This window comes from Eurytemora carolleeae, unplaced genomic scaffold (assembly GCF_000591075.1).
Source record: "Eurytemora carolleeae unplaced genomic scaffold, Eaff_2.0 scaffold2101, whole genome shotgun sequence".
Taxonomy (NCBI): domain Eukaryota; kingdom Metazoa; phylum Arthropoda; class Copepoda; order Calanoida; family Temoridae; genus Eurytemora; species Eurytemora carolleeae.
Window position 1 is genome coordinate 2,013 of NW_019397988.1, and position 14,370 is coordinate 16,382.

The 14,370-nt window shown below is 32.0% G+C and overlaps 1 protein-coding gene across 1 annotated transcript; it reads left to right on the forward strand.

The window, feature by feature from the left end:
* Positions 1 to 229: 229 nt before the first annotated feature.
* On the forward strand, positions 230 to 12,454 carry LOC111716533 (vascular endothelial growth factor receptor 1; the record flags this gene model as incomplete). Its single annotated transcript, XM_023492017.1, has 12 exons — positions 230 to 332; positions 717 to 909; positions 3,642 to 3,798; positions 4,666 to 4,722; positions 5,745 to 5,847; positions 7,519 to 7,623; positions 8,001 to 8,113; positions 8,614 to 8,739; positions 9,387 to 9,485; positions 11,020 to 11,140; positions 11,882 to 11,949; positions 12,379 to 12,454. Coding segments are annotated over 12 exons (1,321 nt in total), but the record flags the coding sequence as incomplete, so codon positions are not given.
* Between the last annotated feature and the right edge of the window lie 1,916 nt (positions 12,455 to 14,370).

Below are 14,370 nucleotides of genomic sequence, written 5' to 3' on the forward strand. Positions count from 1 at the left end.
ACTATATCCCCCACACGTCCATCAAGACTATGTGACACTTTTTCCTAATATTTTCTCAAATGTCTAATGTGCATAAAAGCAGAATATACATTTTTAATTGTACATGTACTAAGAATTTGGTAAACAGCATTTATATGGTTTTTCTTCATTTGTAATTAAGTACTTTAAAAAACCAAGCTTGCTTTTCATACTATTTTGGCGATGATTATAATGTTTTTTTAATGTTTAGCTATGTACCACCTCCACATATTAACAAGACCTCAGGAGAACATGTAACAGCTGGGCAAACCCTTGTACTCACATGTACAATAACAGTAGACTGGAGTATTCAGGTACAACAATATCAATATAGGCATGTACTGTACATACACCTGTACATGATATTGTTCATTAATTATTTAATAACAATAATAGTCGTTGTTATTGTACATTTGCAGTACATTACACCTCTGTTAGCATAACTAACTATATGCGTTTTAAAGGCGGTTCACAAATATTGGCGGGTCAGTCAAAGGATATTATCATGATTATTAGGTTGCAAAGATATGGGAACAAGGAAATTGGAGTTCTTTTTTTACAGGAGCTGTTATAAATATAATTTCTTAAACTCTGATATACTTTAAAGGGTATAAAGTGGATCAAGAATAGCAATACAACATACTTTATCGTATCTTAACAAAATCATATAAAACTATATATTCATATATATTGAATAGAGCCATAATGATGATGTTGATGTAGATGATGATATATATGTTGTTGATGATGTTGATGTATATGATGATATAGATGTTGTTGATGATGTTGATGTAGATGATGATATATATGTTGTTGATGATGTTGATGTAGATGATGATATATATGTTAAACACGATTATTTTTCAAAACATTCAATTAAATTATTTAAAGGTTTCTCGAGGGGAATAAGCTGGACAAACACACGTTGAAAGGAATAAAAATTTTTAAAGTTAACAAAAATTGTAATATGGATTGTTTAATCTAGGTGTACGTAAAATTAAATTAGCAGTCTCTTAAAATGCCAGGAACTCGATCTGTTTTTTTTCTCTCTGACATCATCCTATAAAAACGTTGTAAAAACAATAAAAAAAACATTTCAATTTTTTATCAAAATTTTAGAACTTTTTACTACTCTTTGAATTTTTACAGTTCAGCTTGCAGCATCGAGCATAAACTGATTAAATCTCATATTTTTATGAGGCTAAAAGTTTAAATGTCTTCTTTTTAGATAATTTAAATTAGAGTCCCATTAACGTAACGAATGTGGAACTACATTTAGCTTTTTTTAATTCGTGAATTTTCTACAATGAGACTCGTGGATGTCTAGAGAAAAGTTGTACATTTGTTCCATGCTTAGAGATTTATATTGAATTGGTTTTACAAAGATAAGAAATAAAAAAATTAAAAGAATTCAATATTAAAACTATCTTCCCTGAGTTTATTGTATGAATTGTCAAAGGAATAGTTGGGGTTGAAGTTAGTATGTTGTTCTATAGTTATCAGTATGTAATGAACATATGAGACTAAGTAAAATATTGGAAAAATGTAACCCACACTCGTCAAACGGAAATATCTTGCCTCGCAATTACGCAAAATATGCGTAGATTACCGATCATGGTGTTGTATACGCAAATATTTTTTTTTGCACATTCATCCTAGAAGTAGGCCAGGCTCGTTATTCTAGGTTTAAACACTTATTTAGAATTCCTAGAAGTTTCGTTTATTTTAGTTTGTTGAATTTTATGTTCCTAATTTCCAGGGAAAAATCTAGGGTTTGTTGTCTTCAATATATTGAATAAATGTCGCTTTTTTGTTTCCGTTTATTTGTTGTAAAGACAAAAACATTGGAACTTGTTAGATAAATTTCTACTGTTTTGTAAACAAACCCTTCGCCTATCTATCTTCCTATCTAACCTTTTTCCTTTTTCGGATTTAGATTTGTGCGAATTTAGAGAACTACTGACTTATTTGAATATTTGCCGGAATGGCGGGAAAAGCAGACATTATTCTATATTTTTCCACCATTTTATAAGTGTCTGTCTTAGCCCATTTTTTCCCCTTTAATAACCAGCTACAAATCAACGTTCTTTACTAATTAACAAAATATTTTTTTAACTTTGTTTAATTCTGGATAAACTGGAGTTTGCTAATTTTAGATAATGTATTGATTGACAAGGAGCAATTAATAGCGGGGTCTCAAATGATGACTCCAAATTCTGACATGTTCTCCACTATTTCTATAAATTTGCATAGTATGTACACAAATATATTTAGACATGTGAAATCTTATATATAGAAGTAAATATTTGTCGTCTTTTCACGTTATTTTACATTTAATCTCCAATTCCTTAGATTAATTATGAGGAAAAACTTTTTAAAATGAAAATTTTATTTTTTTTTAAATAAAATATTATTATGTCATCGTGTCGTCTCCCCTGAATATCGGGTTATGAATATATTTGTAAATATTTGTAAAAATATGAATTTCCCAAAATTTCAAATTCTTTCCTCCCCTTCCCGGCCATAACTCTTTTTGCAATCAAGGACTTTTAACAAAGATAAAGGGGGGTAACGTCTAACACTTCCTTAATTTTTTTTTTTCTTTTATTTTTGATTAAGTGTGCAAATAGTGAATGTAATGATTTAAAACGATCTGCTAAAATCAAATTCACACGAAGTTCCGTCGAATTTTCTCATGTGTCTATCCTTTCTATTGAGAATCCTTGTTTGCAGAGAGGTGTTGGCCTTGATTTGGCTTCAATTTGTGACAAAATACATGTATGCACACGCACAGACGGGATAGATAGACAGCTAGACAGATGGACATCTAGACAGCTGGACAGTTAAACAGTTGGACAACTAGACAGATGGACAGTTGGACGGATTAACAGTTGTTTAGGTTTGATAGTTTAGCAGACATGGAGATAGACAGAAAGACACATAGACAGATAGACAGATTGAGTGATTGATTGATTGATTGATTGATTTATTGATTTAAATACAGATCTAGAGGAAAGCACGGAGGAAAAAAGATAAAAGGAAAGAATGAAAAGAATGAAAAAGAAAAAATTAAGAGGATATGATTGAGGTTTATCGAAAAAAAAAATGTAAAAATAAGGCAATGTTTACATTATCTAACTTGTTTTTTTATCTAAAATATATTTTTTGTTTAAATAGTGATATTATGTTTCTTGCATCCAAGTTTTCACAATTTTATATTTTAGATAAACCGGTATTGTAAACAAACAGATCAACTTTCATAGTTTTAAAAATAAACAGATCTTTTGAAAAGTTTATATATCGACACATTTTGAAAACAAAAAAGTCCTAAGGACTTATAGAATAATAATAATAAGAATAATATTAAGAAATTAACAGTATTCATATTACGCACCTCTGCCCCTTTAGTAAAAGTAAATTCAACCTATATAAAGCATAAAGTCTGACCGCGTCAATCTTGTTGCACCGGCTAGTCCTGTCCATAGAGCTAGGGACAGTACAAACTGGGAACGGTAAGACTGCCCCGGCTCGGAAATTCAAATGTACTCCGGCTGCCCGTGATATAAATGTTTCAAGAATATTGTTATTCTTTGAATTAGGGTCATTTGTTTGATATTTTACAGGTGATCATCATTGTGAAAAAAAGTCAAAAAGTCCAGAGTCTAAAGAAAAGTTGTTTTTAATAAACTGCGTTGAAGATAAATTTTCTTGCTTTCAGGTTGGGTTTCTGATTTCTCCTGTCCTCTTGGAGCACACTGGAATATATACTTGTCAAGCCAGGTTATTATTTATATGCTTGAGGTCAAGTATAGCTTAGGTCTAAGTGGATTTTCATAGATCAAGCTAAAGTGCTAAATCAAGTTACAAGGTCAATATCAAGATTAAAGAGTAGTCAAGAAAGAGGTAAAAGTTTAGATAACATGTCAAGTAATTGTTCATGTCATAGGTCAAATATGAGATAAAGTAAGAGGTCAATTAAGAGTTAAATTAAGAGGTCAAGGAAGTGGTCGACCAATAGGTTAAGTATGAGGTCAAATAAGACGTCAAGTAAGGGGTAAACTAAGAGGTAAACTAAGGTAAGAAGTCAAGTATAAGGTCAAGAAAGAGGTCAAGTTAATGGTCAAGTTGGATGTCAAGTAAGAGGTCAAGTTAATGGTCAAGTTATAGGTCAAATAAGGTAAGAGGTCATGTTAGAGGTCAAGTAAGAGGTAAATAAAGAGATCATATAAGGGGTCAAGTTAGGGTCAAGTTATGGTCAAGTTAGGGTCAAGTTAGTGTCAAGTTAGGGGTCAAGTAAGAGGTCAAGTATGAGATCAAGTATGAGATCAAGTATGAGATCAAGTATGAGATCAAGTATGAGGGACATGAGGTCAAGTGTGAGAGATATGAGGTCACGTAAGGTAAGAGGTCAAGTGAGATAAGTGGTCGAGTGAGAGGTAAATAAACAGGTAAATTATTAGGTCAACCAAGAGGTCAAGAAAGAAGTTAAGTACGCGGTTAAGGCAGAGGTAAATGGCTAATTAAGAGGTCAAGCAAGAGGTCAAACAAGAGGTCAAGCAAGGGGTCAAGTAGTCGGTCAAGTAGAAGATAAAGTAAAGAGGTCAAGCAAGAGAAAAATTATTATTCTTTATATTTGTTATTTTTCAGATTTGAAGGAAAGACTAGCGAATACAAAACCCAGCTGATTGTAAGACCTAAAACCAGGTAGAAAATTAACACATAAAAATCAGAAAGACCAAAATAATGATGAAACTAAAAGCTATATTATAAAAGAGCTTTGACAATTTGTAAAAAATAAACAAATTTACGAAACTTGATGTTTAGTACCTTTTAAGGTAAATAGATGGTTGATTTGTTAAACACTCACAATTTTTATTTCCTGAAGACCCCTCTACGCTGAATGTAATTCATTTGTCGTTCTAACTATTTTATTTTATTCCTGCGTTGTTAATTTTTTTAAACCTTTGCCCTCTTCCTAACTTCGTCACTGCACCCCTTGCACCCTTCCTAACTCTGTAACTGCACCCCTTGCCCCCTTCCTAACTCCTGTTCTTCACCCCTTGCCCCCTTCCCAACTCCTGCACTGCACCAATTGCACCCTTCCCAACTCCTTCAGTGCACCCCTTACCACCTTCCCAACTCCTGCACTGCACTTCTTGTCCCCTTCCTAACTCTTGCACTGCACCCCTTGCCCCTTTCTTGTATCCATCCTCACCTCCCCCCCCCGTACCCTGAAACCCTCTTAATCGTACTGCCCCTTTCAAAGCCTTCGGCCCTTAGGTTGCCCCCATTTAAGCTTACGGCCGTTTCCTGTGCCCCCTTTCATATCTTCGACCCTTAAATTGTCCCCATCCCAGCCCCCTATGGCCCCTAAATTGTCCCCTTCCCAGTCCCCCTACGGCCCCTAAATTGTCCCCTGGAGCCATAAAAGTCAGAGTTTGAACTGCCTGTTAAGTTTGTGTGAGTGTAAAAAGTAATGTTTTCTACCGGCAGAAATAACATCTAATACCTTCCAAGCAAAAGACTATGTGACACTTTTTCCTAATATTTTCTCAAATGTCTAATGTGCATAAAAGCAGAATATACATTTTTAATTGTACATGTACTAAGAATTTGGTAAACAGCATTTATATGGTTTTTCTTCATTTGTAATTAAGTACTTTAAAAAACCAAGCTTGCTTTTCATACTATTTTGGCGATGATTATAATGTTTTTTTAATGTTTAGCTATGTACCACCTCCACATATTAACAAGACCTCAGGAGAACATGTAACAGCTGGGCAAACCCTTGTACTCACATGTACAATAACAGTAGACTGGAGTATTCAGGTACAACAATATCAATATAGGCATGTACTGTACATACACCTGTACATGATATTGTTCATTAATTATTTAATAACAATAATAGTCGTTGTTATTGTACATTTGCAGTACATTACACCTCTGTTAGCATAACTAACTATATGCGTTTTAAAGGCGGTTCACAAATATTGGCGGGTCAGTCAAAGGATATTATCATGATTATTAGGTTGCAAAGATATGGGAACAAGGAAATTGGAGTTCTTTTTTTACAGGAGCTGTTATAAATATAATTTCTTAAACTCTGATATACTTTAAAGGGTATAAAGTGGATCAAGAATAGCAATACAACATACTTTATCGTATCTTAACAAAATCATATAAAACTATATATTCATATATATTGAATAGAGCCATAATAGGACGAAACACTGTGTCTATGGATATATATATTTATATATATATTCACTTTATACTCCAAAGTCCAAAGTCAACTTTTGATTAACATATTGCGGTCTAAAAGTAAACTAAAAATGTTACTTATACCCAGGTTCGAAAATTTGTTGTCTTTATTAAAGAACTTAAGTTGACACAACAACTTCTGTTTTCATTAAATCAGACCTATATATAGTATATATTTTAAACTTTTGTTCTGCAGACTACAAGTTGAACACTTTTTGTTGAAAAAAATCAATCCAACAAATATTTCATGTTTTGATTTATTTCAATGGGAGTTTTCACACTAAATCAGACAGAAATATTTAAAAAATAAAATCAGTATTTTTATATTTTGCTCATTGCGTGATTTATGAATATTTTTGAAGCTTTGCAATGAATGCAAAAAATGAGGGTAGGACTGCCAATAAAATATATTTATTTGCGGATTCATTTTTTTGAAAATTTCTCCCAACTCATCTTTCAAAGTACAAGTTTTAATCAAAGCTAAAAAAGTTGTATTTCTAAGATGTTGAAAGTTCTAAGCAGATCAATGAATTGTGTGCACAGAAAAACCTTCAGATGTTTATAATTTTATCTCAGCGTCTATAGTTTCCAAGCAAAAAGATCTGTCTGAAAAACAAGCTGGGACATGCAAAATGTTTATCCTGATTCGAAACAGCTTTATTGTACTTTTTCATTTCCCCTTCCCCCTTCCCCCCTACTCCTTCTCTTCTCACTTCCCCCCTACCCCTTCTCTTCCCCCTTCCCCCCTACCCTTTCTCTTCGTCTTATATGAAGGTTCATATCTTATCTTATATCCCTGCATATATGGGAATTTGGTCAATTTTTTATGAATCTTATCACACTGGAGTTTTTAATTAACCATTTTTGATGATGGTTTTGAAAATTTAAAGAATGATTGCGAACACGTATCTTTTTTAAAAAAAATATTTTTTTTAGAAGCAATTAAAAACATGTTATAATACTTTTGTAAATCCACTGTTTGTAGAAACCCTAAAATTGTGTTCAAAGTATCCAAAGTATTTCGAAATTCTAATTTTTGTGTTCTTAATAATTTACAGAGTGATAAAGATATCTTACAAAACGTTTTTCGGTTATGTTGTTAGTTTTGAACAAAATGTTTGTAACAAAATGCTTTCGAGGATTCGATGTTATGAATAAAATGTTGGGGTGTTTTCTAACAATGTTGGGATTTTTAAACAAATACGTTACGAATGAATTATTTTTATAAATGTTAAGGTTCGATTAAGCTGGAGTGTTCCAAACACATCTAAAAATGTTGCACGCATTGAGACTCCTGATCCGATCTCAAGAAATGTTACTTTAGGAGGCAAGCCTTTTAAGGTAAATAGATGGTTGATTTGTTAAACTGCCTGACTGGTTGATTGATTTGGTTGATTTTATGGTTGAATGTATGGTTGATTAGTTAGTTGTTCGGTTGGTGGGGGTTGGTTGGCTGGTCGACTGTTAGGATGGTTTGTTGATTAATTGGTTGGTTGATAGGTTGGTTTACGGTTTGACATGGTTGGTTGTTGGATAGTTAGCTGGTTTATTGGTTGGTTTTGTTGGATGATAATTGGTTTTCAAGAGTTATCCATTTTTATTATTTTATTTATCAGCATTGTACTGACGTATTTGAATAAATTAATTAATTGAAATAATTTAGTAAACAAATTGATTGATAAATTGAATGATTCATGGATTTATAACTTGCTTTGAAGGTTGTTGAGCAGCGCCTACGGATATCCAATGCTGAGCAGGAGGACCAAGGAAGCTACGAGTGTGTTGTGACCGATCATTCAGGGAATAGTAAATCTAAACGTGAATTTATCAGGTAAAAAGATTGCGATCAAAGACTGCCATAAAAAATTCACAAATAACATCGTTAATTTTTAAAAAACCGTAAAAATGGCATTGTTTTGAGTTTTCACCCGTGAAATTTTGATTTAAATTGATTTGATCTTCATGAAATGATGGATTAGATTTCATATGAAATAAAGAATTTCTAGTTTTCAAGAAAAAATCTTAAGTAAAATAACATATGATAATAAAAGAAATTTTTCTTAAATTTTCTTTAATTCTTTATATAATCATTCTTTAATTAATTTGTTTTTATTTGTTTATCGTTTGAATAATTGGTTGATTAATTAGTTGATTAATTAGTTGATTAACTGGTTGATTAAGTGGTTGAATATATGATTAATTTATTTGGTTGATTACTCGGTTGGTTTGTCAATTTTACCATAAAATTGGCCATCAAATTGACCAATAAATTGTCTGATTAAATGACTGATTAAGCTTTGATAGATAATTGATTGATTGATCTTTATTTAGAATCTATGAGAGAGACCAAAGTTTCCTGAATGTGTGGCAGGAAGGTTCCTCTACTATTCAGAAACCAGGGGGGAGAGAGGAAACAGTCCAGTGGGTAGTTAACATTCAAGCTCATCCACCTCCTAGGTATTCATTCATTCATTCATTCTTCTTTTTCCTTTTCATCCTTCATCCGTGGATTCCCTGCCCTTCCGCCCACTTCGTCATAAGCACCAACCTCCTGTTAATATCTATCAATCTTAACCTAAACTAACCTGGAATACAATGGGAAGTTTCCCTTTTTAGAAGGGATGTTGAGAGGGGGGGGGGCAAACTTTCAATTACCACGAGAGAACGGGGTATACATTTCTTCTGGAATGTATTTGTTATGTCCCGAGCCTTTGAAATGCCACATGAAAATGCAGACGAATATTCTTTAAAATCTTGAGGATTTTGTAAACTAGGAACCCGCGGACACTTCACCAGAAACTAAATATTTTCTAACGCCTTGTTGGGCCAAGTTTAGCATATTTGTCAACAAATCAACTTGGGAAATGTGTTTTGTCTAAATAAATCTTTAAAGAAAAAAACAAAGTAAGAAAACAGCTCCATACCCTATTTTCCTTACATCGTATTATATAAAGCTGCCATGTAAGTTCATTAAACTTTTTTGCGTTTAAAAATGCGCATCCTTAATTTGTGTACTATTAGTGATGATAATTTTTGCCGGCTATTGAAAATCCACAAATTTTTCAAACTCCTTGAACTGTATTGATCAGCTGTTGAATATTTAGGTTGACCTGGTTTGACCCTGACGGTCAGATTATACAAGAAGGAGAAGACAAGGAGAAAGGAAGGATTTTACAAACCTTCCCAACTGCTAAAGATACAAGGTATTGTTTCAAAAGATGACAATTAAAAAAAAGAAATTTACCAAAAATTTAAGATTAAAGTTGTTGATAATTATTTTTGCTTGAATCGTAAAATAATCCTATAATTGTATAAAAGTTGTGGCATTTATTAGCAGTACATTTTAACAATTTTTTTCTGTGTAAGATTCGTAGGTTTTTTGCACCCCCTTCCCCCTCTTATAACGATAAGATCTATCAACATGTGTTTAGAGATCATGTTATCAAAATCTTTCTCTGAAAACACACATAAATTTCATCACAGCATTCTACTAAACATCTTAGACAAAATACAGGCTCTTCTGAAATATTCAAATTTAAATTAACCAGCTTAACGATTTTAAAGTCTGACTACGGAGAAAGCCTAATAAATGTTTAATAGTTTTAGAAACATTTAAAATCTACACATTCCTAATACAGTAAATTCTACAGAACTTAAAAGGCATTACACCCCCTGATTTTGATATTCTAGAAATATTTAAGAAAATTTTTAAAGGTTTGCCTTTTGGAGTACGAAGCGAGTAATCAGTTCCTTGTGGAAATGTTCGATGTGAAAAAGGCTAAATTGCAATGCTATTTATGATTCTGAATGTCCATTGAAGTGAATCCCCCATAATTCTGTTTTATATCAAGTATTCAGTCTTCCATGTCAAATCAATTTATTTCAATTAATTTTGTAACATTTCCAAAATCATGTACCTAACTTGTATTTGTGAGTAAAATATATAAATAAAGAAAAAAAATTAATTGATAAAACTTTTAAGTTAATAATCCTTTCATAGCTTAGCACATTATTTTCATTGGTTTATTTAATAATTTTATCGTGCCTAATAAGAACTGCTTTTCGCCAAAGAAACAAAGAATGTCCAGAAAAGCTGGAATTTTCTCTAGGTCTACGCTCACACTGAAGGGTTTGATAAACTCTAATATCTCTAGGTCTATTCTAAAACTGAAGGGTTTGATAAACTCTAATATCTTAGGTCTATTCTAAAACTGAAGGGTTTGATAAACTCTAATATCTGTAGGCCTATTCTAAAACTGAAGGGTTTGATAAACTCTAATATCTCTAGGCCTATTCTAAAACTGAAGGGTTTGATAAACTCTAATATCTCTAGGTCTAGGTCTATTCTAAAACTGTAGGGTTTGATAAACTCTAATATCTCTAAGTCTATTCTAAAACTTCAGGGTTTAATAAACTCTAATATCTCTGGGTGTATTCTAAAACTGAAGGGTTTGATAAACTCTAATATCTCTAGGTCTATTCTAAAACTTCAGGGTTTGATAAACTCTAATATCTCTAGGTCTATGGTGAAACTGTAGGGTTTGATAATAATCAAATAATAATATGTAATCAATATAATATAATATATAAAATAAATAATCTAATATCTCTAGGTCTTTGCTGAAACTAAAGGGTTTGTAAACTTTAGTATTCTCTAAGTATGAAAGATTTGATAAATTCTATTGATTCTAGGTCTGATATAAAACTGAAGGGTTTAATAAACTCTAATATCTCTAGGTCTATGCTGAAACTGAAGGGGTTAGAGCTGGAGAGCAGCGGAGTCTACAGGGTGAGGGTTGAAAATGAGTTTGAAGTAAAATGGGAAAATTTTACTCTCATTGTAACCGAACCCCCTCAGGTGTGTATTTATGTACACTGTACAATTTTAGATTATGCTGATATACGTTGGTATGATAAAAATCATAAAGTCGTCGACGTCGTATATATCATATAATGAAGTCGAATTTTGGTTTCAATTTTTGATTACTTCGAAGCTTTCAAACATTATGGATACACATTAAATTGAAACAGAGAGAAGCTGTCAATTAACAGCTTCTCCTTGTTTACATGTAATCTTGTAACTTTGAAAAAGCTAGTTAGAAATCAAAACTTAAATGGAAAAGTCGTCTTCATTGTATTAATATAAACGTCGACCTCTGTATGAACATTTCAAAATGCACATTTAAAATTCGAAAACATTTAAAATTACTTGAGTTTGAAAATAATTTTCTCAATTCAATATCATATTGAGTTTCTACCAACTATACCCGTTTTTCCTCCTAAAGGATTGATGTTAAGTAGAATTACACAATTGCAATCTAGACAACAAAACTATCAAATTTAGAAATGTTCAGTCTATGTTATTGTTGATAATATGGAAGCCAATTAACAGAACTGAACAATATTTTTAAATATAGATTCAAATTCACGGTTTTTAAGACGAATTCATTTCGACTTTATCTCAAGTTTTTAGTCTTTCATTACAGGTTTGGTATGACTGATCAAGAGAGGTTAAAAGTCAAGTTTTTATCGGCAATTCTTTTAAAGTTTCCATAGAATATATAAAAAATATTTTGGTTTTACAGTTTTATAATTCTAGGTTTCTATCACTGTGGTATCTCAACCAGAGAGTGGACTGTTTAACCTTGGTGAAATGTATACCCTAAGGTACTTTTTTGCCTTATTCATAATATTGTTTAGATTTTATTTTTCAGGCATAAATTGTAATCAAAGGGAATGTCGTCCTGTCCTTAATCCTATTTAGCCTTACGTCTGGTTTGAAAAGAATATATGGTATCCTAGGCCCCGAGTTTGTATAGAATATATTTTAGGTGAACTGCAAGGGGGTATCCTAGGCCCCGAGTTTGTAAAGAATAAATTTTAGGTGTACTGCAAGGGGGTATCCTAGTCGCCGAGTGTGTATCGAATATATTTTAGGTGTACTGCAAGGGGGTATCCAAGGCCCCGAGTTTGTAAAGAATATATTTTAGGTGTACTGCAAGGGGGTATCCTAGGCCCTGAGTTTGTATAGAATATATTTTAATTGTACTGCAAGGTGGTATTCAAGGCCCCGAGTTTGTATAGAATATATTTTAGGTGTACTGCAAGGGGGTATCCTAGGCCCCGAGTTAGTAAAGAATATATTTTAGGTGTACTGCAAGGGGTATCCTAGGCCCCGAGTTTGTATAGAATATATTTTAGGTGTACTGCAAGGTAGACCCTGAGTTTGTAAAGAATATATTTTAGGTGTTCTGCAAGGGGGTATCCTAGGCAGCCTACCCTACCCTACCCTATTTTTGAGGAAGTAAATAATTCAACTAAAACTAATTATCTTAATATATCTTTTATGCTCCAATATGATTTAGTTTAAATTTTTTCATATTGCATTTTATTGTAAATATTTTAGAATATTGATCATATTCACACAATCGACATAATAAACAGGGTTACTAATAAAGTATATGATTTTAGAAACGACTGTGCAACAATTGTTCAGTTTTTTTTACAAATGTGGCTCTTGATTCTATTTTGGTCAAATTAGTAGATATATATTAATAACTATTTATAACACTGTTATTTTGGTTCGCAGTGTTATAAAGTTTTTGGACAGAAATTTTCTCTTTATCGAGAAGGTTTAAGCCTTTTTAGATTTAATTTTGTCCCGAGCTTTAGTGAGGAAACAAATTATAATCTAAAAAGATGAGAACCTTCGAGATATAGTCAATTTAAATTCAAAAACTTTATAGAACGTCGTGCCAAAATGTTAATGTTATAGGTAATTTTTGGAAACGATTGTTTGCTTGTCTTATTTCAATGACTATTTCTATAGATCAAATAAGCTTTGAAACAAAGCAGAAGTAAAAAAATAAAGTTTATTTCAAGCTATTTTCATTTCAATTGAAAAAAATTATTTGAAAATATCCTAAATTTTTGAAGAAAATCCGGGAACCAATCAAAACTTTATAGCAAACGTGCTAATTTAACTTTATAGCACGATGATTACTTTATAGCACAAATGATTACTTATAGCACGTTTATTATGAAATTCACGATGACGTGAGTAAGAATGATAAAGTACACAATAGTTTCATAAAAAGACTTATATTAAATATTAAACCAAAACAGAGTTATAGGTCGTCATTAACATCTCCTCTTTTGTTGGTGACCCTGTATGCAATTCATTTACATTTATTTTTACTTGTTGATTTCTTACACATGTTCTTTTAACTTGTCAACTAGTTTTTCCGCGAAGTTTCTGGACAAAAAGTCGGAAAGTAAACACTGGAAACATATGACCCTTTTCTTCTTTTCTTCCACAAAAGTAAAGTTTTAATTGCAAAGATGGTTACACATAAAATAATACTTTAATGTACGTTTAAAGTTTCTTTAAGTAAAAAACAACAACTTTTAAAAAATCATGATCAAAATAAATATTTCTGTTTCCGAAAATCTCTGTTACCGAATATTTTTGGTTCGGAATATTTGTGTTCCCGAAGATTTTTGGTACCAATATCTCTGTTACCGTAATTTGTTAAAACAAATATTTGTGTACCGAATATTTTGTCAACTAATATTAGTGTAACCGAATATTTCTGTTACCAAATATTTCTGCTAGCTAATACTGTTGTTACCGAATATTTTTGTTACCAATTATCTCCGTTTCCGATTATTTTTGTAACCGAATATTTGTGTTCCCGAATATTTGTGTTACCGAATATTTCTGTTTCCGAATATTTGTGGGGAAACAAGTCTGGCAACCTGACATATATTGATAGCTCCTTAATGTGGGGGTAGTTCACCTGAAATACAAGGAAAGGGGCGTTCTCAGACAACCCCCCTCCCCGTCCCCCTCTCTTTACATAACAAATATTCATTTTTGATTTTAAACAGATTTTAAAGCTTAAAAAGCTGATTTGGTTTTCTTTTTTTCTGAAAAACACTTTAAGAGGGGGGGGGGGGGCCAAACTCCGGATGTTAAGGTGTTTAAGAAAGATGTATTAGTGTTTTATTTTCATGTCAAATACATGTCCTCTGGTCTGTGTAACAATTAACTTGAAACATATACATAGACAAGATAGATAGATAGAT